The sequence below is a fragment of the Carassius carassius genome, chromosome 17, assembly GCF_963082965.1.
Source record: "Carassius carassius chromosome 17, fCarCar2.1, whole genome shotgun sequence".
Taxonomy (NCBI): Eukaryota; Metazoa; Chordata; class Actinopteri; order Cypriniformes; family Cyprinidae; genus Carassius; species Carassius carassius.
The window spans coordinates 29224986-29252579 of NC_081771.1; the positions used below are offsets into that span (position 1 = coordinate 29224986).

Below are 27594 nucleotides of genomic sequence, written 5' to 3' on the forward strand. Positions count from 1 at the left end.
ATATATTCTTCTTTGTTCTGCGTTTTCGTTCAAAAGACTTATATTGAATGATTCAACACCCATGTTTTTAACTTCATTAAAGAGTTTTAATCTTAATCCTAGTTTTTGTCTTTTGTTAATTGTGCCATTATGTTCAGGTGTGCCATATCAATTATCCTCATTTACGTTCCCCATTTAAGTTGCAGTCTGTTCAGTGTTTGGTTGTCTGGTATCGTCTATGGAATATGTCTGTGTTATCCTGGTGTGTGTGTATTTGCTGTTACTCTGCTGTGGATTGCCCCTCTGTATTAAAGTATTAAAGACTGTTTATTGCATCTTCCTCGGTTACGTGTTTCTCTTCCACACCACACTGTGACAGAATACCGGACCACAAAAAAGTAAAGCAGCGTTTCTTTTTTTTTTCATTTGTTTTGTCAGTTTTGGATGATCCTGCCATCCTCATTCTCCTGCTGGAGCAGGGGGATAGCTCTCTTGAGGACCACACCAAGGACTTTGTGTTTCTGGCCAACCTGACGCACTACCTTTGCTGGTTTTATCAAGTTGGACTGAATACCTCCACACGAGCGTAGCTGTCTGGGGATGGTCCTTGAGAGAGCCTTGCTGCCTTTTGTTGAGTGGGTGCAGGTGTCCTCTGGAACACTGCTCACGGTCGACATCTCGGACGACAACACCAGCCCCACTCAGGACCCAGAGCCCAGCCCACCATCTCCCCGCTGTTTGGAGCAAAAGCCTGAGCCCAACACTGACAGAGAGCAAGAGCCCGCTGTGACCAACGAGCCATCGCCATGGACTGTGACAGAACTGAGGATCGCTGCGGAGCCAGAGCCCGCAACATCAGACCAGGTGTGAGAGACGGCAACAGAGTTTGCCACGGTGGAGAGCGCCATGAACAGGGAGAGCGTGGAGGGATGCTCCACCCATTGCACTATGGCTGAGGCTGAGCACCGCTCTATGGACTGTGATGAGGACATGTATGCAGACATGCCCCCTCTTCTCCTGCCTTATGAACTCTCTCTCTGCCCTGAATGGTCTGTGTGCCTTGAACCATATGTCTGTCTGGATTTCCCACCCACACTCCCTCTCCTGCCTTCTTCTGTCATTTCTGGTTCTCCATTGCCACCGCGGTCACCTGTCAGCCCCTTTGCTCACCCTCAGTCCTCCATCTGTGTACTGGATTCACCAAAGGGTCTGCCACTCTCCACCGGCGTCATGGTGGGAGGATGCCTTGTCTCTGCCTCCAGCCTCTGAGTCCCGGATTCCGCCTCGGCCCTTTGACCCAGCGGCTCCACCATGGCTCCTAGCTCCCTCCTCTCCACTGGGGTCTGTCAGCCCACCGGCTCTGCCGGGCTCCCTTGTTTCCCTGGCTCCGCCTTGGTCTGTCGTTGACCAGCCTTGGGACTCCACTCCTCCGGCTTCACCTCATCGCTCTTTCCCTCTTGCTATGTCAGGCTCCTCCTGCCCTCTGGTTACGTGTTTCTCTCCCACACCGTGACACATAGACAATAGGACAATAGGGATTCTCTGGTATCTCTTAGCGGGAAAGTACACATTCCTTTTTTTTTTTTTAAACAAATTTTTGGTTGGACAGTTGCCTTCAAAGTGTGGCAGAAATGAGATTAGAACACCTTTCACCTCAACACCTGATGGTATGCAAAATATTGCGCCAGTCTGAAAAGATGCATTCATTTAAAGGTACAATTTGTAAGATATTTGCAGTAAAATATCCAAAAACCACTAGGCTAGTGTTATATATTTTGTCCAGCTGATTACAATATCTCTAATGTTTTCAACTACTTGTAAATCATGAGAAAATTCCCATTCTAAACAGTGACACGGGTCAGTGCAGTCGCCTGTCAATGACGTTAGTTTCCCTTTGTTACCGCCTTTACTGACGTAGAAACCACATAACAACAGTGTCGTGGACAAATGCGGAAGTAGTGACTAGCGTCCAGCCAACCACTAGCTTGCTTCAAGCAGTTCCTTATTTACTTCTTCTTGCACGTTTTATGGTAATTACCGTTTACCATCTGCCGCTGGTTCTGTCGACAAGGACAGCTCCCGTAAATGTAAGCATACGGGCCAAACGACCCAAGAAGAGTTTGGGACAAGAGGAGAGAAAGAGCAAGGATCAATACCGGTGTTGCATTTTCTAAATGGAGAGAGCTTCGCGACAAACTTCAACTAGAAAGAGATGACGATCTCGCTTGTGTTTTACTCGACAGGTGAGTTGTTTTGATTCGTATCTTTACAGAAAACATATGCTATTGTAACAATCAACAAGATTAGTATTATGGGGCATACACGCCAAACGCGGGGCATCGCGTCTTTAGACCAGCGCGAGGACGCGTCTGATCCATAGTCTGATCGCGTCTTTGCATTGACTTTGTATGTAATCTACTCGCGCAAATCGTTGCTATGTATGCCCAATTTTTGTGTTTGAATGTACAAGAGTGTATATAACCCTAACCCTAAGTTCAAAATAACATTTATTATTATTGATTTGAACACTTTAAACTGTGCTGTGTTATCACACCATCGCATTGGACAAATATTCTAACATCTATGACTAAAAAATTTAGTTGTAAACCTTCCATTACTCGGGTCTAATTCAATATAATAAAATTATGACAACAAACACAACATTTATAAAACTTTACCCCATTCGTTAAATCCATGATTTATCTTTCCGTCTGATTGATGGCCGTCAGCGGTTGGGTAGAAGACAACTAATCCCATCATTCCATGCTCCTTCTTAGCGTCATCAAACCATGCGATTGTTATTGTTCTGGTAGTGCACCCTCTAGTGGCAGGTCCTACAACCTGTACCTTTTAAACATTCAATTATAATGTTTACACAACAGGCCTTCACTTTAATAGGGTGTAATAAAAAGAAAGATCCAACTTATTACTTGAAAAAGTGCGACGGAATGGATATTTGAAGTCCGACTTAGTCTTGGATGTAGAATTGTATGACTGATTTTACAGATGCCACACAAAATTTGCAGTACAAAGGGAGAGAACCTAAAATAAATGCAACAATTGCTATACTGGATGCCAATGTTGGATGGACAAACAACACTGGCAAACTTGTATAAAGCCTACTTGATTGTAACACTGAAAAGGCATTTTCTATAAAGATGCTGGATACGTATTGTGAAAGTAATATACAAATAAATGTAAATTAGAATTTATGAATTTATGTCAATTTAAGTGCATTGCACTATGGAATACAGTGTTCCTGGCCATCCGCTCTGGCGGAATACTGCACATTTTAGCAAATGTATCTGGACATCCCTATTTCCATCAAAAAGCCCAGAATTTATATTTATCGCTTTGAACAACATTTCAACATCTTTCAAGCCATCTATGTTAAAGTGTGTTTTGTAGGGAGGGAGCCAACCTCCTGAGTGATAACCATCTCTTTCCTTCTAGGAGAGGAAATACTTACCAGCGGGATGCAAAAAACAGGCGAAGCTGGCCTTAAAACCAGGGCCAGGAAAGAGATTGATTACATTTCACCTGCTTAGATAAAAACAGCAAATTTATGCTTGAATTTTCAAATCTTATTTTAGCTAGGCTTGCAATCCAGGATGTCAGGATGTAGGCTACGTCCCACAGATCAGCAGAGGAGTTTAGAAAAAAACTATGCTTACTGTTTAGTGGGAAGATATTATGTTAGGCTTACAAAGCCAACATACTGATATTCCACTGAAGCTTCTAACAATAACCTATTCTAGCTACATCCACTAAATTTAGCACACACCTTCTACAGACTATTCTAACTTAATTAGCTTTTCTTACAGTTCTCTGTAGCATGATTTTTTCCCCCTTCCAAACCAGTTAAACTCTTAAATGCCCAGATAATTAATTAATAATGTCTTATTTTTGTGTGGTATCTACATTATGATGTGAATTTAAAACTCTTGTATTATAGTGGACGATTTGTTAACAAATGCATTTTGGCATTTGCATCACATAACACGTTTACTTCTCACAGTAGACTTGCCTGGTAGCGCACCCGGGAACAGTAGTCAATTTATGATGTGGCACGCTCAGGTACGATTCCCATGAAACTTAAATAATAACAAATTAAAATGGCATGGTGGCTTCTACAAATGTGTTTAATGTTGTTAGGGTTTAGCATACTGTGGTATGTTATTTTCAGACAAGACCTTTTGGCACCTCCCATAGGACATTTAATTTCCAAAATGCCACAATAAAACTACCACTATAATACAATGTATATACTATATATATACTTTACTATATAGATATTACACCACATTCATGTTAATCTGTTTTGAATAAAACTGAACAGGCTTTTAGCAGCACTTACTAGACTTTCACTTTTTAAAAATGTGCAAGAAGCAATGCAATGTAATATAAACATAACACATCTCTTTTATCTTGAATTAATTGCTTTTGTCCACCTAATGGGGAGCACTGTAAACATTTTGGCTAATGTTATGTAAGGATTGTGTTTTGGGACTAATATCTTAAATAATAGTAACCTTAAAGGGAGAGTTCACCAAAACATTTAATTCATTTTCTTACATGTTGTTCCAAACCTGTATGAGTCTCTTCTGGGGAACATAAAAGAAGATATTTTTTTCCATACAATGGAAGTCAATGGTATCTAATGTTTTGGTTATCAATGGTCTTTAAAATATCTTATTTTGTGATTCACAGAAGAAATAAAGTCATACAAGTTGGGAGTGACATGACGGTGAGTAAATGATGATATCATTTTCTCTTTTATATAATTTTATCTCTTTAAATAACATTCTACTCATTAAACAATTATCTCACATTGAAACATCCCCACAATCAACATTTTGTTAGTTAGGATAATAGTATATCCTATATTGATTTTTATATTGGTTTGTCGGTTTAATGTAAGAAAGGTAGTATTTATCAGTGTGCGTGTGGGCATTCTCCTTGTTCCTGCCTCAGATCAATGTCGTGATCGGATTTGGCTGGTGCTGTGTGTTCAGCCTTGTGTCTGTGATTGTCTCTGGCAGACAGAATTGGCTGGGAGGTGTGGGACAATCCATCTGCTGATCTGCATCTTCAAGTGCCTCTAGTACTGACTTGCAAATTGAAGAAAAAACACACGCACACCTTTTCCTCCAAGGGGATTCCAAACAGACCCCTTAGGTTGTTTAGACTTTTTTTTTTATCAGATAAGTTTTTGCTTTTTTAAATAGAAGTTATGTGGAAATGGAATTTCACAAAAAGTATCCATAAATATGAGCAAACATCATCACTGGGCCACAAGTTACCCTAAATTGATATTTAAATAAATCCTGAGAAGTGCACATTGTGGATTAAACCATAAATCAGTCCTAATTCCCAAATAAACACCCATAACATCACTAAGGGCACCTAGATTTGAAGAAGCTTTCTCAGTCAGAATCACTCAGCCTTGTCTGTCTATATTACTTTCATTATTTGGTGCAGAGTATTTTTGTCCTCTTCTTGCGGGTATTTTTCTCTGAGGTGAGAGAGCTTTATTCCCGTTCAACACAACTGCTCCAGATACTGAACCGAGGGGGGTTGAGAAGAAGAGAGAAATGTGACTCTGCACTTTTCTCCTTGTTAAAACAGCGATTTCCAGACTGTCTGAGGCAGCGCTCTTGGGAGTGTCTGGGGAATATATAATGAGATCTAAATTATGATAATTGATTGGCAGTTTTAATTGGCGCCTCGCCAATGAGGAATGATTGATAACCTTAATCTCAAAACAATGTGTAGGAAGTGATATTATGAATGAAATATATCAAGAAATAAATAAGCAATATAAAAGACACTGCTAGCTGCATCTTTATGAAACAGCAGTTCTGCAGAGGACAGGGATGTCTCAGCATGTTACCAATTATGGGTGAATCGCAACAAACTAGTCAAGTCAAGGTCACATTTCCCACATTTGAATTTCTAAATGTTTTCATATTTCAAATATAAATTATTTCTGTGATGCAAAGCTATTTTCAGCATCATTACTCCAGTCCTCAGTGTCACATGATCCTTCAGAAATCATTCTAATATGCTGATTTGCTGCTCAAGAAACATTTCTTCTTATTATTATCATTGTTGAAAACAATTGTGCACCATAATATGTTTGTGGAAATGGTGATAATTCTAGATTAATTAAATTTATTTAAATTTTTAATACAAAAATCAAAACACTTGTATACACTTATATATATATATATATATTTCATTTATGGTTAAGCAGTCTGTGCTCACACTGAGTTTCTGCAGCAGGTGGGCATGTTAGGCCCTGGAGGAGGGTGATGGGAAAATATAGTCCCTGAGGTGCCAAAGTTCCCATGATGCACTGGGATGCAGAATGACTGTTAATATGACATCAGAAAGAAGCAGATATCTCTGATTAGACCTGCAATGGTAATGCATTATAACCACACCCAACATACAAACACAACCACACACAATAGTTCAGAGATGCAAAACACACACACATTTCCTGTTCAAGACTGTTAGGCTCCACCCAAATGAGTTCTCCTCATGGGAAACCTCATCCACACACAACAACTACAATGAAAGCTCCAAGGTTACATGTCCTGCACTCTTTTGTCTTCAAGGAAGCCAGAAGCCTGTGTTGTCTTTCTTCTGACCATAGTGTTATCTTATTGTGATTGATTATGTTGTTTTAATGCTTTTTGATGTCTTTACCAATAAAGTTAATAAGGATAATAAAGACTGGCAGACTTTGGAAAACACCCAGCTCCATAATGGACACCATTAAGCCTATGGGTGTGTCTATATACTGTACTGTACTATATATATCTATATACTGTACAATGGTCTGTCTATCAAACAAAACACTCAGTCCACCGTCTCTCCTCTAAACACTGGGTAATTAAGACTTTGAGAGGCTTTCGCGCTTCCACCAAAACCCAGCTAGTACCATTAAATACCACAGGGCTTAAACAGGGTGCCGTGCAGTGATTTGTTAGGCAGGATACCTGCACTGAAAGGCCTTAGTCTTGCGAGCAAAACTAAGAGTATGTGTAAAAAGGTCCACTTTATGGCTTATTCGTGCAAACTTAGGAAGATGTCTGACCGACATATGAAGCAGCAAATCACACCATTTTTATTGTTTGAGGTTGGCTAAATCTGAAATCAAATATACCACAATAGGAGACCTGCATGAAAAAAGCCATTCAAATAATGCAGAAGTCCCTGTCTATCTAAAACTGAACACATCACTGCATCATATAATTTAAAACCTTTTAAATATGGTCACAATAATCATTAATCTTTGTTGAGAAACAACAATGGCATGGTTTGAATAATATATTTGTGGAAGCGAATATTCTGTACTCTGAATTATTTTTTTATTTCACATTTCACTGTAAATATCCTTTGTAAGTTTTACTGGGGTAAAATGCTATTGTACAAACCTGTAAATGGTTAACAGTAAGTTTACTTATTTATATACTACTTACTAATGCCAGATTCATGGTTTTTGCTAAATTATGAACTGCCATATACTTTCTGACTAAGTGTCATGTGATATTTTATTTAAAATTTTTGTTTCTTCTCATTTTGTTATGAGTAGTTTACACTAGGTTTTTTATATAACATTTTCTGTCATATAGTATATGTTTATGGTATTATTTTAGTGTTACTTGTGTGTTTTAGCTCTGCATTTTGGCTTTTTGACCCTATGCATGCATGCATTAAAGGGTTAGTTCACCCCAAAATGAAAATTCTGCCATTAATTATTCACCCTCATGTCTCATGTCGTTTTAAAACCGCAAAACCTTCATTAAATCTTGATGAAATCTTAGAGTTCTCTGACCCTGCATAAACAGCAACACAGAAGCAAGGCCCCTAGTAAAACAGTCTATGTGACATCAGTGGCTCAACTTCAGTTTTGCAAAGCTATGAGAATACATTTACATTGACGCATTTGCACGCTTTACCTAGTACTTAATCAACGTAATCAGCATTTTTTACATTCAGCATGTGCGTGCTTTCTCCTGAATATTAAACATTTACATTTAGTCATTTAGCAGACACTTTTATCCAAAGTGACTTACAAATGAGGACAATGGAAGCAATAACAATCAACAAAAGAGCAATATGCAAGTGCTATGACAAGTCTCAGTTAGCCTAACGCAACCGTGTAGCAAGGTTTTTTGTTTAATTTTGTTATGAGTCTGGTTCTCCCCTCTGTCTCTCCTTTCCTTTTCCTCCCTCTGCTGGTCATTACCTCACTCTTTCCCTTTCCCTCTTCAGCTGTTTCTCATTTGTAGCCTTTTCGCTGATCCGTTCCACCTGTTCCCTCTCTAACTCGCTTGCTATTTAATGTCCTCTGTTTTCTTGCCAGTTGTCGGATTATTTCATCGGAGTATGATGCTGGTGGCTTTCTACAAACCCTGCTGTATCCGTCTTGTCTTGTCACAGTTCTGTCTACAGTCAGGTTCAGGTCAGCTATTTCACACGAGGACCCTCTACGGAGACCGTCCCGTGATCTATCCTTTGTTCTTAGCTATTTGCCGTTTCTGTTATGAGTGACCTTTTCCCTGCATAACCTGCAGCAACCTGTGTTCCTGTTTACAGAGACTTGTGTCGTCGCTCACTCAATAAACTCTTTCATTGCACTTGGATCCTAGCTCTTCGTTATTACAGAATAATCCGACCCTATGGATCCAGCTAAGGAAAGAACCATTCACACGGCTGTCGAACTGCAAGGAGCGATGTTAGGAAGACATGATGAGGAACTTACCGCTACTCGTCGTGTGGTCGAGACGCTGGCCGCTCAGCTATCTGATTTATCCACCCAGGTTCAGTTGCTCCGGAGAGCTTCTCCGCCCTCTCCTGGGACGCCTGATACACCAGAGCCGCGTGTGAATAACCCCCCGTGCTATAGTGGAGAGCCCACTCAGTGTCGTCCGTTTCTCACACAGTGTGAGGTGGTTTTCTCTCTCCAACCAGCCACCTATGCCCATGAGCGAGCCCGGGTTGCCTATGTCATCTCCCTTCTGACTGGGCGTGCACGCAATTGGGGAGCAGCGGCGTGGGAGGCGAGGGCGGAATATACCATGCGCTTTGATACTTTCAAGGGAGAGATGTTGCGGGTATTCGACCGTTCGGCCCATGGTGAAGAGGCCTCCCGCCAGCTTTCCTCACTCCGTCAGGGAGGGCGATCCGTGGTGGATTACTCAATAGAGTTCCGTACTCTCGCGACCACCTGCGGGAGGAACGAAACAGCCCTCACGGCTCGCTTTCTGGAGGGACTGAGCGCTCAGGTCAAGGATGAGGTCATTGCCCGCGAGCTACCTACGAGTCTCGACCAACTCATTGATCTCGCTATCCGGGTGGAGAAGAGGTTTGATCAACGTCGCCGCGTCAGAGGCGCTGACTCCACCTCCCGTTCTACGGCTGCAGCGACTTCTCCTCCCCGCTCTACTCCGGTTCCAGAGCCGATGCAGCTGGGCGGTCTGCGTATATCAGCGAAGGAGAGAGAACGGCGCCTTATCCATCGACTTTGCCTGTACTGCGGATCGGCCAGTCACTTTGTTTTGAACTGCCCCGTAAAAGCCAACGCTTGCCAGTAGAAGAGGGGGTACTGGCGAGCGCAACTTCCTTGATCTCCTCGTCCACGTCCTGCACATCCATTCCTATAACCTTGAGCTGGGCTGGTACTACCGTTTCATGCAAGGCTTTAATAGACTCTGGAGCTGAGGAGAATTTCCTCGACGAAGCTTGGGCACGTAGACAAGGTATTCCGTTGAGGAGCCGTAAGCAGACCACACCCCTTTTTGCTTTAGATGATAGTCCTCTGCCCAGTATCGACCTTCAGTCTATCCCGTTAGCTCTAACCGTTTCTGGTAACCATCATGAGACCCTTTCCTTCCTAATTTTTCATTCCCCTTACGCCCTGGTAGTTCTAGGTCACCCCTGGTTAGCCAGACACAATCCTCACCTCGATTGGTCTAGTAATAGTATTCTGTCATGGAACCTGTCTTGTCATGTCAATTGTCTGTTATCCGCTAACCCTTCTGTCTCTCCCATCTCCGTCTGTCAGGAGGAGCCGGCCGATTTGACTGGGGTTCCGGAGGAGTATCAAGATCTGAGGGCGGTCTTTAGTCGGTCCCGGGCCACTTCTCTTCCTCCACACCGTCCCTATGATTGTAGTATTGATCTGTTACCCAGTACTTCGCCCCCTCGTGGTAGTTTGTATTCTCTAATGGGTCCTGAACGCAAAGCTCTTGAGAGTTATCTGTCTGACTCGTTAGCCGCGGGAACAATTGTCGCATCGTCTTCGCCTGCAAGTGCGGGGTTTTTCTTTGTAAAGAAAAAAGACGGCTCTCTTCGGCCCTGTATCGATTACCGGGGGCTAAACAAGATTACTGTTAAGAATCGTTATCCTCTGCCGCTTATGGCATCCGCGTTCGAGCTTTTACAGGGGGCTAGGGTCTTCACTAAGTTAGATTTGCGTAGTGCGTATCATCTGATCCGCATAAGGGAGGGGGACGAATGGAAGACCGCTTTCAATACCCCTCTTGGGCACTTTGAATATCGGGTGCTTCCGTTTGGCCTCGTCAACGCACCTGCAGTCTTTCAAGCATTTATCAACGACGTTCTGAGAGATATGCTTAATGTTTTCGTCTTCGTTTATTTAGACGATATTCTGATTTTCTCGCCGTCTCTCCAGGTTCATGTCCAGCATGTTCGCCGTGTTCTCCAGCGCCTCCTGGAGAACCGTTTGTTCGTTAAGGCCGAGAAATGCACGTTTCATGCCCACACCGTCACCTTTCTTGGTTCCGTAATCTCAGCGGGGGGGATAAGCATGGACCCCGGTAAGGTACAAGCCGTTACCGAGTGGCCCACACCTGAGTCGCGAGTCGCGTTGCAGCGTTTTCTTGGATTCGCCAATTTCTATCGGCGCTTTATACGCAATTTCAGCCAGATAGCCGTGCCCCTAACCGCTCTCACATCGAATAAGACCAGCTTTAGGTGGACTGAGTCTGCTCAGCGGGCTTTTGATCGTTTAAAGCATCTATTTACCTCCGCGCCCATTCTCATGACTCCTGATGTATCCAAACAGTTCATAGTCGAGGTTGATGCGTCTGAGACGGGCGTTGGGGGCGTTCTCTCTCAACGTTCAGACTCTGATAATAAGATTCATCCGTGCGCGTTTTTTTCTCGTCGCCTCTCGCCTGCGGAACGGAATTATGATGTGGGGGATCGTGAACTCCTGGCCATTCGTTTAGCGTTAGACCAGTGGAGACAATGGTTAGAGGGCTCTACCGTTCCGTTCATAGTCTGGACTGATCATAGAAATCTATAGTACATTCGTTCTGCCAAGAGACTCAATGCGTGCCAGGCACGCTGGTCGTTATTTTTGCTCGTTTCGATTTTACTATCTCCTATCGACCTGGCTCTAAGAACATCAAACCAGACTCCTTGTCTCGTCTATTTGACCCCTCTGGCGACATCCCCACGCCCCGGGAGATAATCCCTCCGGGGCGAGTGATTGGTGCCGCTGTCTGGGGTATAGAGAGGCTCGTTAAGCGCGCACTGTCCCATTCTATTTCTCCGCGTAACGTTCCTAAAGACCTCCTTTTTGTCCCGGTTTCCGCTCGCTCGGCTGTAATTCAGTGGGCCCACTCTTCCAAATTGACTGCCCACCTCGGCGTTAGGGGCACGTTAGCTACGGTCCGTCAACGATTTTGGTGGCCCACTTTAGAACCCGATGTACGTCGCGTTGTGGCCTCTTGCGCTGTTTGCGCTCAGACTAAGTCTGGTCACTCTCCGCCTGCCGGCCTCCTTAGACCACTTCCCATTCCTTCGCGTCCTTGGTCCCACATTGGCCTTGACTTTATTACCGGCCTTCCTCCCTCGGCTGGTAATACTGTTATTCTCACGGTGGTAGACCGGTTTTCCAAGTCCGCTCACTTTATACCGCTCCCTAAGCTCCCCTCTGCCAAGGAGACCGCTCAAGTACTGGTATCTCACGTTTTCAAGAATCACGGGCTTCCCTCTGACGTAGTTTCCGATAGGGGACCCCAGTTCGCGTCTCAATTCTGGAAGGAATTCTGTCGTCTGATTGGTGAGTCCGTCAGCCTCTCGTCAGGTTTTCACCCCCAAACCAACGGGCAAGCGGAGCGCACAAACCAGATAGTCGGCCGGTTGCTGCGCAGCCTGGCGTTTCGGAACCCCTCCTCGTGGGTCGAACAATTACCTTGGGCAGAATATGCTCACAATTCGCTCCCGTCCTCTGCTACTGGTCTATCGCCGTTTCACTGTTGTCTGGGATACCAACCCCCCCTGTTCTCCTCGCAAGAGACCAAGTCCAACGTTCCCTCCGTTCAGGCTTTTATTAAACGCTATAAGGGTACATGGAGACGGGTGAGAGCATCCCTGTGTCGGTCTAGGGCTCGCACTCTAAGCAATGCTAACAAACGTCGCGTCAAGAGTCCTAGGTACGTGTGTGGTCAACGGGTGTGGCTTTCCACTACCAATTTGCCTCTCCAGGCACCGTCTCGTAAATTAGCTCCCCGTTTTATCGGACCTTTTCAGATTTCCAAGGTCATTAATCCTGTCACGGTAAAGTTGAGGCTTCCTCCTAAGCTCCGGCGCATTCACCCGGTTTTTCACGTTTCCTGCATTAAATCAGTCGTTCGCGTTCCTTCTCGTGTTTCCGTTCCTCCTATTCAGGCCGTTGGCACGTCTGTCTACACTGTACGCAAGATTCTTGATATGCGTCGTTGCGGTCGTGGCCATCAATTCTTAGTAGATTGGGAGGGTTACGGTCCTGGGGAGAGAAGCTGGGTACCCGCCCAGGACGTCCTGGATCGCTCTTTCATTGATGATTTCCTCCGGGAACTGCCAGACCCCTCCCTCGGGAGCGCCAGGGGGCGCTCGTTGAGGGGGGGGGCACTGTTATGAGTCTGGTTCTCCCCTCTGTCTCTCCTTTCCTTTTCCTCCCTCTGCTGGTCATTACCTCACTCTTTCCCTTTCCCTCTTCAGCTGTTTCTCATTTGTAGCCTTTTCGCTGATCCGTTCCACCTGTTCCCTCTCTAACTCGCTTGCTATTTAATGTCCTCTGTTTTCTTGCCAGTTGTCGGATTATTTCATCGGAGTATGATGCTGGTGGCTTTCTACAAACCCTGCTGTATCCGTCTTGTCTTGTCACAGTTCTGTCTACAGTCAGGTTCAGGTCAGGTACACCTTATCACTGCCTATTAACCTCTCTTCTACTGTGTCCAGCCCTCCCGCTGTCGAGGATCTACCTGAGCAGCGCTCAGAGCATAGCGGCCGCCCAATACGTGGGGACGAGAGGTCAAGGCTCCGCTAGCCGGTCTCCCTGTTAACCTGCTGCATTCCAGCCGTTCACTAAATCAAGAGAGAGCCACTGACCCATTCATCGAGGACCCTCTACGGAGACCGTCCCGTGATCTATCCTTTGTTCTTAGCTATTTGCCGTTTCTGTTATGAGTGACCTTTTCCCTGCATAACCTGCAGCAACCTGTGTTCCCATTTACAGAGACTTGTGACGTCGCTCTCTCAATAAACTCTTTCATTGCACTTGGATCCTAGCTCTTCGTTATTACAAATTTTTTATTATATAATGAATAAAAAGAAAACAGATTGAACAGAAAAAGAATAGAGCAAGCTAGTGTTAGTGGCCTTTTTTGCTTTTTTGTTAATTGTATAATAAATAAAAGAAAACAAATAGGCATAGATAGAATAAAAAAAGAATAATAACAACACTGTAAAAAAATAAAAAAGTAAATAACGCTGATTATGTTAAAAGAAAAGTAAAAAGCAGATTTTGGTAATTCAGGTTGATTGGCATAATATTATTATTATATCTCTTTATGAAATATATGGCTTTTATAGACACCAATCTGCCATTCCTTAATTCCTGAAACACTGAAATAGTTTATGGCGAATAACCACAGCTTACAAAAATTTAAATGGATACTTTTTACAGAGGAGATAGGCTTCCTCTCATTCCTTCATTATCTGGAAGAAATATAGTTTGTTAAATTTCATTTGAGACTTATGCAATTGTGAGGATAAAAAGTAATAAGATCTACTTGAAAATCACCTGGAAACTTTTAACCCAGCCTTTGTCACAGTTTCTCTCTTTGGCTCCATAAGAGCCCAGTTTAGACTCAAGGAGAACAGATCAATATGTGTGAAAGCTTTTATGTGCATTATGGATTCATCTCATCCAGTGCTGTATATGTATACATAAACTAGATGCTTTTCTATTGGAAACACGGTTAGACATGCAGAGAAACCAAACCACCTGAGGATCGAATGAGCATCATGCCACAGGACATTGTTTGTTATCTTTTCAAATTCCCTTCTATTAATTGGAATCTTTCCCAAGACTAATTACCAGCAGTACTAAGGCAAAATCATGAAACCACAAGCACATCAGTTGATATTTGGAGGAGCTGTACTCATTATAATGACCTCTGATAACAGTTAACATTTTGTTTCTGCAAATCTCTGGAATAGAGATGAGATGTAGCTCCTGGCTGCCTCCTGATGAGGGGAAAGTTTAAAGCTAGCAGACAGAAGCCAAAAGACTGACTCACACTGGCTGAATAAAAATATAAGCATTATATCACTGCTGAAAAAACTACCATAGCTGGTCACCAGCATATCTAGGTATCTACATACTGGTAAAAAAAATGTATAGCCTGAATGCACTGCAAGTCGCTTTGGATAAAGGAGTCTGCTAAATGCATAAATGTAAATCTAGGTTATGTTCCCCAGTATGAGATGCTAGCATGCTGGTGTCCAAGCTGGTTAACCAGCTAAATTCTGGTGATAAACAACACCAGCTAAACTCGGTTTTTGTAGTTATGCCATGAAAGAACCAAAATTGGTTCCCTAAAGAACCTTTCAGTGAAAAGTGCTTAAAATTACCATCTTTTCTTAGTGTGAAAAACATTTTTAAAAATCCACAATAAAGAACCTTTGCAGATTGTTCTATAGCTGTTAAAAACTCTTAATTGAACCAGGCAGACACCAATATAGAACTTTTATTTTTAATAGAGTAACATCAATCAGCATTCACTAGCATGTACATTTTCAGGAATCAATAAAAATATGACAAATTGTTGCAGGCTGGGAGAAAAAATGGTCAAGCCAAAACACACTGACACATTGATTTAAACAGGCCCAGCTGACACAAAAAGCTGATGCACAAGGTTAAGCACATAATAATTTATACTGCATCCTGCAGTGAGACCTTTTAATTTTAAGTGCACAGAGTCATAAAATATTCACAGATGTGTAAATACTAATTAAAGGGTCCTTTGTAAAACCAGGGTTCTGTGCATGGACTGCATTTTACATTTTCAGAAAAAAACGTGAGTGGTGCTTGCCTGTGCAAAACTTACCACAATGCTTAACACTTTTGGGTAGATGCCAGCACATTGCTGTTGCTGAATTGCTTGGAGTAATACACATTTTACAACATGGTTACATCTCTATGATATTATTTGTCCCCAGATACAGCTCAGGTCTCTTTTTCAACCTAAGCCTAAAATTATTCAGTAACACTTTAGATTATGGAACATTGTTCAGTATTAACTTTGCTTATTAGCGTGCATAGCATATTGGCTGTGTTTAGTACTTGTAAAGCACATATTAATGCCCTATTCTGCATGACCGTATTCTAGATCCCTTAACTAAAGTGTTGCCAATAATTCTAATCCATAGATCATGTTCACATCCATAGAACAATCGGGGTAGAAGTTTAATAATAACATATCTTAGCCTTCCAGTTAAGGTGTGGTCACATTTACTGTTACTTACTGAAATTTCAAGGGTGAAATCCAGCCATTCCAATAGGAACCAGAGTGATTATGATTGTGAAAATATTCTTCATGCGGATTTTGCTCATTTGTAAGTTGGTCACATAAATTTGGTCAACTGACCAACAGAAAGCTGATGGGTTTCAAAAGTGAATTGTGTGTGAGCTGTGTTTTAACAATAGACAATGGAACTTTTTTTTTGCCCACACAATTTGCTGACAACGCACCTCGAGAGAAATGACTGCAGGCAGGATGCAATGAAGAAGCAGTAGTGTTAATAACAAAAGCAAAATGAAAAACAAAATTAATCTCTTTACCAAAAATAAATAAATAAATAATAATAATAATCTAAAAACTAAAATATATCTTCAAAACTAACTAAAATAAATTAAAAATGCTTCCGGCTCTTATTACATGACAAATCATACAACTTGAAACCTATATAATGTAAAAATGCACCTAGATGCAACAACAGGTTGTGTTGAAAAATGTAATAATAATAAATAAAAAAATACAATTACATTAAAAAAGTGGACACGGGAAGCGGACATGGGAAATAAAAGTACAAAGGAAGTCAATAATGAAGCTTTGTAAAAGCTGGAACACCAGACCACAGCATGAGCTGACTCGTCTACTGTCACACACAAAGAGACTGTCATCTATGTTGAACTCCCTGGAGAACAGCGCTAATCATTGAATTTAAAACCGTTAGTGCAAAGGACTGTTTGGAATCTCCAGGTTGGGAAGTGAGAGGTTTTTTTGGGGGGGTAATAAGTAAAGGTAGAAAGATTGTTAATGTGGGGGGTTTGTGTATGTGTCTCTGCTGATATTTACTTAACCTATGAAATAGGATGCATCTTCAAGTCTCCTTTGGAGACTTGCCATAATAACACAACAGCATTATGCCTCTGGAGATGCCATATGACTGATGTGATTGGGTGTATCCGTCCAGCTGTGAATGCACTGCGCCAGTCACACAGCTAACCTACACAAGATTTTGTGCTGCATTACAAGGAAGCATCATTCCATGTTAAAATGATGATAATAAAGTTTAGAGTAGATTTTTAATGCCACTATATAAATAAATAAAGCATTATATGCAGTTCAATCATGACAACTGTCTGAAGATTTTAGCATTGTTATAGATATGACAATGTTAATGTATCTGGTCTTGGTGATATTGCTGTAGTTGTAGATTTTTGCTGCTGCTGCAAGCAAGTACAACTTGCTACTGGTACTGCTCAAATATCATATAAAATAACCCGAAACAGATCTATACAGGTGGAGCTGGGGAATGTGGAGGGTTTCAGAGAAACTCTGAAATTAAAATGTATGAATCTCAAGTGAATGCTAGCCAGCCATATAAATGCAAGGCAGTAAGCTTCAGCTTTGCATCAAAGAAAGAAACTTTATTTTAAAAATAAAACAGAAAACCATTATTTTTAAATTGTAATAATATTTAAGAATATTACTAAAAAAAACATAGAAAATCTTACTGAACATAACCTGGGTCCCCTCTCACCCTAAACAGAAAATGTATCACTTTTAACATCATGCAGAAAAAAAAGAAAAAGAAAAAAAAACAAAGCACACTTTCACTACCACCCACAATTGTGTTAATATTGTGCTGTTTTTGCACTTCTTCAGAAAAGCAAAAATGACTTGGAATTCATTCAACATCATGTGATTTCTCTTGATACAGAGATTATTATACTATCTAACATATACATGTAACTATATCACTGCAGTCAGCAGGACTTTGGGATCCTAGCAACCTTTGATGAGATTATGATTAAAATGGATTGCTTCAATTTTGACAACATTCTGTGCTCATAGGGTTTACAGTATAAGTGCAGTAGTAAATACAATTGTAAAGAAAGAGAGGTTGAGTTCTGCCAACTTACATAAGCAAAAATCATTTTAAATGCCAAAGCAGCATTGATAACCAATATTTATTGATATGAATGTCACATGGAGGGAATGCAACCCAGACTGACAGAATCATGGGAGCTGTGTCTGACTAAAAGTTAAAGTAATCTCTGTTTGAAGTCTTATGGAACATCAGTTCGAACTAGAGATGCATCTCATGAGACAAAAAGCATCTATATCTAAAACTACTGTATGAAGCATATATAAAAAACATCAAAGCATTGACAGGCCTGCACTGCTTTCCTCTTCTTCTTTATTCTGCTCTCTGCAGCTACACTACAAACAAACTAGGGAAGTGAATATATCTATTTTGTAGGTCTTGAATACATATATACTGGTATGGAGTGATAAATACTGTTTTGTTCTTACACTTTATGGTTATAAAAATACAACCAAAGTGAAGTAACTACCTGAATTTTTAACCACATATTAAAGCATAATTGGATTATCCAGTGCACAAAAAAAATAAATAAATAAATAAACTATTCTTTTAAATCGTTATGCCAATAATAAAATGTATAAGATGATGTAATGTAAAATGTAAAAAGATTTATGTAACTTTAATGTGGAAAATATAGATTTCATATCTTTTCTTGCATGAAGCCATTTTAAGGTATGTGCATTTAAGATTAGACCTATAAAGGCAAAATATATGTGGCTTCAACATATCTGTGTCCCAGTCATCCATTTTTTTGGCAGTGTGCCATCAGACTGACATCAAGAGAGACTCAGAGTCCCTCCCTAGATGAGAAAATATATAATATATATATATATTTTTTTTTTTACCAAATTGTCATGCATGTTGCTAACCCTAACATTTTTCAAAACAATAATGGCATGTGTGTGGCCATTTTGCAGATGGTTGGGTTCTTGCTGAGTGTCATTCCATTATGGCTGTCACAACTTCATTAATTGGTCTAGTGTTACAGAAGATGGCAGGCAATGAGTTCTGGATGTGCTCGTAATCCTGCTGCCACCACACGCATTGCACTGCTGGACCAAGGCCAAAACACATATTACACAAATAAAACAGGAGCAGCCAATGGAAACAGGAGCCATTTTATCCGAGTAAGTTCATAACCCGCTGTCCTCCTTCACGCTGCCTCATATATCACAACAATGATTAGGTCACACAGTAAACGACAAGAACATCCACAGGACAGCTGTGAAACACAGCAAATTAAACAGCCACATTTTCAGTATTAAAATGGGGAAATGTCTGTCTGGTGATGTCTTTTGCGTGGGCAACTCTGGTGGTCCACCCTAAAAATGTATGACACAGTTGACAGCTTTCCAGGCAGGAAGGATTGAGTTTGTGTGTGACAGTTCCAATCTGTCCGAACATCACGGCTCAATTTGCAGACCCAGTACTGTGTCACACTGCAAGAGTGAATCCATTCATTATGTGCAACTAATGGCTTTCGGAGCCATGTCAGTCATAAATTACAAATTAGGAAACCCCCCTTCCGTTCTTGCTTTATACAGGATAAATGTCCACCATGTGAAGTACAGCATTTATAAAAAATAATAAAAATAAAAATAGGCCTACTGTCTCCTTTGAGAGGCACCTGGCATCCTCACCTGTCCCCTCTGAGATAGCATATTTTATAGCATATTTTTTTATTTATATTTTAATAAGCATATTTGTGTTTTTCGCTATCTCACTGTCGGTTCTCTGCTCTGGATCTTGGGGACACAGCGTGAGAAGTGCTGAATGTATGTGTGTTTGATGCAGCTTCCTGTCCACCTCCATGCATTCTCAGCCTGCAGGATCATGTTACATTTAGCACATCCCCCACAACAACAGCACACACTCAATTCACATCAGAATAGATTTTCTGAAGGAGATAGTTTGGCAGTACGTTCTGTGAAGGTTATCTATACAATGCATTAGAAAGGAATTCAGAATGCCTTATAGTCTGTAATCTTTAAATAGTATTTTACTCATTAACTCAAAACTGGAAAATTCTGTCATTATTTAACCGCACTCATGTCATTTCAAGCCTGTATGACTTTTTTCCTCTGTGGATCACAAAAGATATTTTAAAGAATGGTAATGTCCAAACCTCCTCTAAACACTGTAGACGTCTGTAAACTGAGACGTTTAAAGAATATTTTGCGTTCCATAGAAGAAAGACAGACACAGAAGTTAAAAAGACATTAAGGTCCGTATACAATCTCTTTAAAGACTTCAAATCTGACTGTTAAATCTGGAAGTCTGACATTTCTCCGGAAGATCAAGAATGACATTTTGATTAAAAACTCCCCAAAATAAAAACTAAAAAAAAAACTAACAAAAAAAAAAAGACAGAAATATGGTACATGTGGTTATTTACAGCATATGTCAATCTGAATGACGCCATTAAAATTATTACATTCAAATAAAAAAAAGTTTCAAAGTTCAGTACTGAACATTTGTAAGACTATAAATCAGTTGATAACAAGAACAACTGCTTGAGGAAATAAATGTTCTCTATTTATTTTGTCTCGTTCACCTCAGCTAGCTAGCCCAGACTTGCTGGAATCTTCTCGGAAACTAATCTGCCTCAGGAACGACATCCACGCAACAAGAAATGACGGCCAAAGTCAATTTATTATAGCAAATGTCTGATTTCACCTGGAAAATCAGGCACAGCCTACAGCTTAGTGCAGCTGCTGCAAAACCAGATCACAAGGAACAGAAGGGATAGAGGTGGGAGATCAAGGGAAAGAGAGAGATAAAATCAGGAAGTGATGAATGAGGGAGTGGAAATCAGAGGAGATGGATGGCAGTAAGCAAAGATGAAAAGAGGAAGCGAGTGAGATATGTCCTCTAGGCATGTGCCCCAACAGCTGTTGTTCCTGCAGGGTTAGCTTTGTTGATGCATGTTCTTGTGGTTGTCCAACTCTAAATACCACCTATCCATTCCCATGCTTGAATGACACATTACAATAGATATGAAATCTAAAGTATTAAAAAATAGGGTTTTAATTCAAAAACAAAAATATTATAGACAGATTATAGACAGAATCCCTGGAAGAATTCCCATACAGACTCATGTACTTAGTGGGTAGAAGTTATGCAAAGAAATAGACAGAAATACATAAAGAGATAAAAACTGAGAGATGGCTGACCCTGGACACTACTAGCTCAAATATATCACAGTTAGCCATCTGTGCTTCTGTCTCCCACTTTCTCTTGGCTAATCAGCTACACGAGGCAGACAGACGGAAGATAAGTCAGCAGGGACAGGATGTTAGTTCATACCAGCCCTATAGACTGTCATTCACAGTCTGCCAATACACGCCTACATATTGAAAGAGTGCGTGACATCCTTCCACTGGCGAGGTCACTGTCTACAACGTTGTGTCATCTTAAATTCCACATTAAGCAGGTAACAACTGACAATACCAAACCCTGTCAGAAGTATAGGCTAAATATGTAGATGATGTGGAGATTAAAACAGCTGACAAAAGCATAAGGTTGCTCATTGAATCTCTACAAAAAAGAATTAAGCAAGACACTAGATTCTCTACATTGTGAAAAAAAAAAACATTTTAGTACAATGGAAAAGAAAAGAATGCCTTAATAAAATGTTAAATGGTCAACTGTATGCTAATTTGCTATTGATGATAGAGGGGTAAAATTACATTATACAAAGACTAATGTTTAGGGTCAGTACGATTATTTTTTTAATTACTAAATTTATTTAGCAAGGAAATATTAAAATAATTAGAAATTAAACAGTGCATTTATTAATTTGAATATTTCAGTTCTTTTCATAAAAGAATCCTGAAAAATGTTTTGCAAATATATTAAGCAGCACAACCGTTTTCACGACACATATTAGCATATTAGAATGATTTCTGAAGGATCATGCGACACTGAAGACTGAAGTAATGTTGCTGAAAATACAGCTTTGCAATCACAGGAATAAATTGTGCTTTACAATATATTTCATTTCATTTCATTATTACTGTTTTTACTGTATATTTGATCAAATAAATCATTGGTGAGCATAAGATACTTCTTTCAAACATTAATCGTCTTTTGAATTATAATCATATAAAATGTTGTTATTGCAAAAAAGTACAAATAATTCATTTGTTTTACATCTAAAACATTATCTTAAACTTTACAATGAAAATGTATAATAAAAATAATCTAATATAATATACATCACTATTCATAAGATAAATATAAAACTGTCAATTAGCCGCAGTTCTCTACATGGAAGCTATGCAACAAGATTTCTCCTGTTGCTAATAACTAATTATTCAGCTGGGATTTAGGCTATACCAACAGTTTCAATAACTGACCTCTTAAATCTTCTCTGTGGCCCCTACCACTGTATGTAGAGCAAATTCGTTATGAAACCAATTATCTTGATTAAATGTTACCCTCTTGGAAAATATTGTGATTCTGTGTCTAAAAAATGATACTGGCCTGTGACCTTGCATACCTCCCTCTGGCAGTGGCAGTGTTTCCTCCTGCATTGATTTTCATTTCAGTGCTGCGTTAATTGGGCTCCTGCTTATAGTCTGGAGTCGCAGCCAAAATGAGAAGGAGCCAAGGCTTCACACCTAAAAGACATCTATCATTCAGTATTTAAAAAGCAGATGGAATAAGAAATAAGACGATTAGAACAATCCAGTAACTCAGAGGCTTATCTACTGTATATCTACTATAACTTTGTCAGTAGTTCTGCACAAATACATTGTTGAATGGTGCAATATGATATGAAATATGCAGCCAGTCATTAGATCTTACATCTGAAACAATATTTTCAACACCATTCTATTCTCAAAATATGTAAACATGTAGAACTCATTTATCTGTACAAGGTCTAAGTTACTTTATATTACCTTTTTTTAACAAGAGTCATCCTCCCTAGAGTCAATAAAATAATCTATTGTGATTCTTTTTAAGAGTGCTACAAATTCAACTATCTAAAGGGTTCACTCATTAACACAAAACGCAAGTGCTCATTACAAATGACCAGAACTGGTCACAAAAATGCAAAGAAATATACTTTGCTATAAGACTGTGTTACCACACTTTTTACATCTTTGTCCTCTCATGTCAGCAACAACAAATGAGTTGCTTCAAGTGTAGGCCTAGTCTTCTCTCAGAAGGTGTGTGTGCTCTACATGAAATGAATGAAAGCTGTTGTGCTATAAATACAAGTCATGCCTCAGGTTTTAAAAGACTTCTAGAATTTCACTGTCATATCCAACTAGCTGAGATATTATGTGCTGGCTTGGATGTAAGGGTATACCATTTATCTTTGTTATATGACGTCCAACGTTTCATATCACATATAGACAAGTACATACTGCCACCTAACGGCGAGCATCTGTATCAACAGCTTTGGATCCCAAATGGTTTCTAAGAAGTCATATCTCACAAGACATTTTAATTGGCTGACATCAAAATATGACTCGTTTTTTACATCAGAAGCAAATAACATTTTCAAAGCACTTGTCTTTTCTTACATAGTTTGGTGGTACATGAACTTGGAATTGCCCAACTTGAAAGAGTTTTTGACCCTATCCATCTAAACTCTACGTTTATGGCATCGGTGTCTCAAATAAACCTAAGGATAAAACAGAGGTGGATAAAATGTAAATATATGACACAATGGCACAACAAAATGGCACTTAAATGAAATTTAAAGTTAATTCAGTCTTGACGCTGTTAACGAATCAGTTGAGTAAACAATTAAATGACTCACTCACAACACACTTTTCACTACTTACTTGACGCTGTAACCTTCACAAAGAGCCAGGCAGTATAAAGTATAAAGTAGCCAACCTGAAAGCCATACTCAAGTAAAAGTACAGATATCTTACCAGAAAATTACTTTGATAGAAGTTGAAGTTGCCGTTTGAAATATTATATGAGTAAAAGTCTTAAAGTATGTGATATTTATTGTAGCCTACTTAAGTATAAAGGTATTTTTTTAATCTTAAACATACTTAAGTATTGAAAGTAAAAGTTTAAACTCTTTCATCCATTTTATTATTTTTTTGTTAAGAATAAGAAGCACTTCATTCGGCTCTTAGTATCTTTCATTCCAACAAAAGAAATTATTTCTGGAATCTGCATCTGAAATGGCAATTAGCCTAGAGTTTAAAGTATCTCAGAGGTGACGTGTATGCATTAAAACTGCAGTTACAGATGCATAATAGGCCTAATGTTTTGTTTTTAACATAAAACGTTGAATACTTATATTTGAAATACACAAAACAAAGCATTTGACTTGTGTTAATGAGTGAATCAACCGATTCGTTCAAAAAGCTGATTCATAAGTAAACACCGTCATTTAATCAAGAAACGGAAAAAAGTGTGTGAACCTTGTTTTGGAACTATTTTCGATGGCAAAATTGAGCAAAAACAAGCAATATAAATACATATACCTAATAATATATACCGCTAAAATGTAAGTCACTTATTGCTTTACTGAACTTGTATAAAATTATGATTGTGTTATAATGCTGAAATCTGCAGAAAAACGGCAAGTTACTCTTTGTATGATATAGATTAAGTTATCTATAATAAATTATAAAAATATAAAAAAGCATACATAAGCATTTTTTGCCGTCCATGACTTAGAATGCCTGGAATTCACAATGCACGTACTGTACTATTGTAGCGCATTTTTAGAGCCGCTTGGAGGAGCTCTAACCGTCCTTCTTGTACGTACTAGGAACCATAGACAGTAAAAGACCAGTAATGGCGAGGGGGCGGGAAATGTGACGTCACCAAGAAACGTTTTCAAAAACTACCCTCTACAGTGTGCAGAGACCGTGCCTTTTAACGGTAAACTACAAAATGTCCGAAAACAAAAATACACAGCACTGGTCTTCAGAGGAAACCAGCGTGCTTCTCGCGATATGGTCTTCCACAGAGATCCAGAAAAAACTGGAGAGCACGACAAGGAAGAAAATTGTTTACGACGAGATAAGCCAGGAAATGCTGAACGGCGGCTTCAGTCGCTCGACTGAACAAATCATTAACAAGTTAAAAAAGCTAAGGAAGGAGTACAGGGACCTGAAAAGAAAACCAGGTAAAGGTGACAATGGACAGATTCAAAAAACATTCGACCACGGCCTTATGGAGTCTGTGCTTGAACACCGACCAGACAGTCAACTGACTGCGGCCTTGAATCCAGCGACAGCCACGCTGGAGAAAAACGCGGACCACATCGTGTTTTCTGTAGACGAGCTAGGTAAGTTATCATTGTTGTGTCTGTGTACAGTGTTATGCTGTGTAATAGTTACTGGTCTGGCTACTGATGTTGCACAATTAAGTAAACGTAATCTATGTTTTTATTGTAGGTTACCTCCTAAATAAAATCTCAAGTAAAAGAATTACGACAAAAATGCAGAAATGTTGAATAATAATCCAAATAATATAACGTACAGTGACTGATTCCGTAAACTGCTTCGACTAATCTTACAATTTAGTAGTCTTTTCTTTTCTTTTTTTTTGACTTGTCGCAAGTTTATACAAAAAGTTCAAATAATTTGAATAAAAAGAAAAAGTCTGATCAACTTAAACACTTAACATGTAGTTGGTCAAACTATTTAAGACAAAAACATAATGAGAAAAGTGGCCCTAAACCTTGTCACAGTTAAAGTAGAACAAAAAGAGATCTGAGGTTACTTTATTTTATGCAGTGAAGTGTGGCAACTTTGTCTAATGAGTCTTTTGTTTGTAGGTGGCAAAATATCCGAGACCAAAACTGCACAGCTGTGGACTTCAGAAGAAACCAGCGCACTGCTTGCAATATGGTCATCCACAGAGATCCAGGAGAAACTAGGGAGCACAAAGAGAAAGAAGAGAGTGTATGATGACATATGCCAAGAGATGGTAAATGTTGGGTTTACTCGTACAGCCGACCAAATCATTAACAAAATGAAAAAACTTAAGAAGGAGTTCAGGGACAATAAGGAGAAAGGTGGCAGCCATTGGAGTGAAAAAACCATTAACTTTGATGTTATGGACGCTGCCCTAGAACACTTACCGTCGAGCCAATTTACTGAAGCATTAAATTCAGCAACAGCCATGCTTGAGACGAATACAGAATCGCTGTCTTCTGCAGCTGATCTCAGTAAGTTTATTATCGTCTTTCTTTGTTGTTTTCTTTTCTACTCACTTATCAAATGGCTAAAATTGCTAATTTCGCTATCCTCGTATGTTTGACAAGATTATGTAAATTCAGTATTTGCTACATTTAGATCTTCAGGTAATGTGTTGCTTTTATAATATTGAATCAGACTCTTCACCTGAGGAGGTGCTGGACCAAGCCGAATCATCTTTCAGCTCCTCTCATCCCCAACCAATAAAGCCTCTGGGAACAACCAGAATAAAGAAAAGAGATTCAAATCAGGAGCTGCTGGAATACTTAAAAACTGCTGATGAACGGTTTATGGCACACGCCAAAGAACTTAACACTGCCATTCTTAATAAAATGGATGAAGCTACGAGTTCTATGCTGGGACTATTAGGACGCATGGTGGCACTAATGGAGGAACAGCAGGGAAATAAGCCATAAGCACAGGATTCCTTTTGCACGCTTAATTATCATTTGCACACTTTTTACATTTCAAAATCGAAGTGAAACTGAAATTGAATACTTTATTAATATACATTCCAGGTTTTATTTGGGATTATTGTTTTGCGCATTTTATTACAGAATTATTTTTTGTTAATCTGTCTTCAAAATATAATAACTTGTTCTACCTGTGAATTTACTTTTTATGCTTTACATCAACTCATAAACCCCACCCACCTGTCATATAGAGACCATGAAGAGCTGGTGTAGCAAACCCAGATGTGTTTGGCAGGAGTAAAGGTAAAGTTATGGTCCTCTAGCTAAATCACATTAACCATGAATAAACTGATTTCTTGTGTTTCTTGCATTTGATTTTAATTTGCGTGTTGCAATTTCATTGATTCAGGTGAAACCATTACGACACAAACTCAAACTCCCTTCATGATTTGGATTAAAAGGCCACAGATGGAAGAGATCCCCATTGACACTGATGTCAGTGAGAGTTCATCACGCACCATAAAGGACCCAACAGATTTCCCAAACATACTTGATGTCAATCAAGAAGACAATGAAAAGTAAGTCCATCCTGGTGTTTTAGGCCACAAGCTGGCATAAGCAAGTAACGCTTTTCAAGAATTGCATTGTATTTAAAACTGTATTTGAGGATGAAAGGATTATTTGCCATTTTGCAAGCTATATTTTGTAGGAGCTACAATGAAATTAGTAACTGTAATGTTATTGTATGGGTCTGTATGTATATCATCAGTAAAGCTATATGAATAACTAGTTTAGTGGGCAACATTACTCAGTGATATGTAGCATATTGATGTATACATTTACTGTGTGACTGAAATGAGAAGGTTGAGAACAATATTTGTTGTATATTGTAAGAACCCTTGTAAATTCTTTTTTTGTGTGCATTTCATCTGTTCTACAGGTTCAAGAGCTTGACTGAACCGTCACCGTCAGATTTCTTGGAATAAAGGCTGTGTTATGGCCCAATATTAAAGTTTGCTCCAAAGAACATGGCGTTATCATGCATCCTATGGTTTCTACTTTTCCTCAGAGACTACATTCCCTTTTCTACATAAAACAGAATTAACATACAGTATGTGGGATGATGGTATTTACATTGCAGAATTAAAATTGGTTACAAATCCTGTTACCAGAATGTTTTAACATTTCTTCATTGTTTACTTTGTGAGTTGTCGCTTCATACACGTGTCTCAAGTTTGCTTCTGTATACGTCTTTGTACTTTACAGATTAAAACTTTACATTTGTCAAATCTATTTTCCTTTTTTCATTGTGA

General features: G+C 39.7%; 1 protein-coding gene and 1 long non-coding RNA gene across 4 annotated transcripts; one reads left to right on the plus strand and one right to left on the minus strand.

Annotated features, from left to right (window-relative positions):
• Window positions 1-5258: 5258 nt before the first annotated feature.
• On the minus strand, window positions 5259-24558 carry LOC132161557 (uncharacterized). Its single transcript, XR_009438156.1, has 4 exons — window positions 24367-24558; window positions 23220-23320; window positions 22187-22307; window positions 5259-5646 (listed from the first exon to the last, which is right to left on the minus strand). It is a non-coding gene; the product is annotated as an uncharacterized LOC132161557 (long non-coding RNA).
• Window positions 24444-27574, plus strand: si:dkey-261j15.2 (uncharacterized protein LOC794828 homolog). Of its 3 annotated transcripts, none has more exons than XM_059571691.1 (5): window positions 24444-24955; window positions 25448-25840; window positions 26007-26584; window positions 26691-26903; window positions 27222-27574. In XM_059571691.1, the coding sequence occupies exons 1-3, from the start codon at window positions 24559-24561 to the stop codon at window positions 26282-26284; spliced, it is 1068 nt and encodes a 355-aa protein (XP_059427674.1). In that variant the 5' UTR covers window positions 24444-24558; the 3' UTR covers window positions 26285-26584; window positions 26691-26903; window positions 27222-27574. The 3 variants fall into 3 exon arrangements, with proteins under 3 accessions (XP_059427674.1, XP_059427673.1, XP_059427672.1); XM_059571690.1 differs by having other exon boundaries at window positions 26691-26863; window positions 27231-27574; XM_059571689.1 differs by having other exon boundaries at window positions 26691-26859.
• The last annotated feature ends 20 nt before the right edge of the window (window positions 27575-27594 follow it).

Coding starts and splice junctions, on each gene's coding strand:
- si:dkey-261j15.2 (XM_059571691.1), top strand. CDS start 24,559: ATGTCCGAAAACAAAAATACACAGCACTGGTCTTCAGAGGAAACCAGC. Junction 24,956..25,447: donor GTTTTCTGTAGACGAGCTAG/GTAAGTTATCAT, acceptor TTTTGTTTGTAG/GTGGCAAAATATCCGAGACC. Junction 25,841..26,006: donor GTCTTCTGCAGCTGATCTCA/GTAAGTTTATTA, acceptor ATATTGAATCAG/ACTCTTCACCTGAGGAGGTG.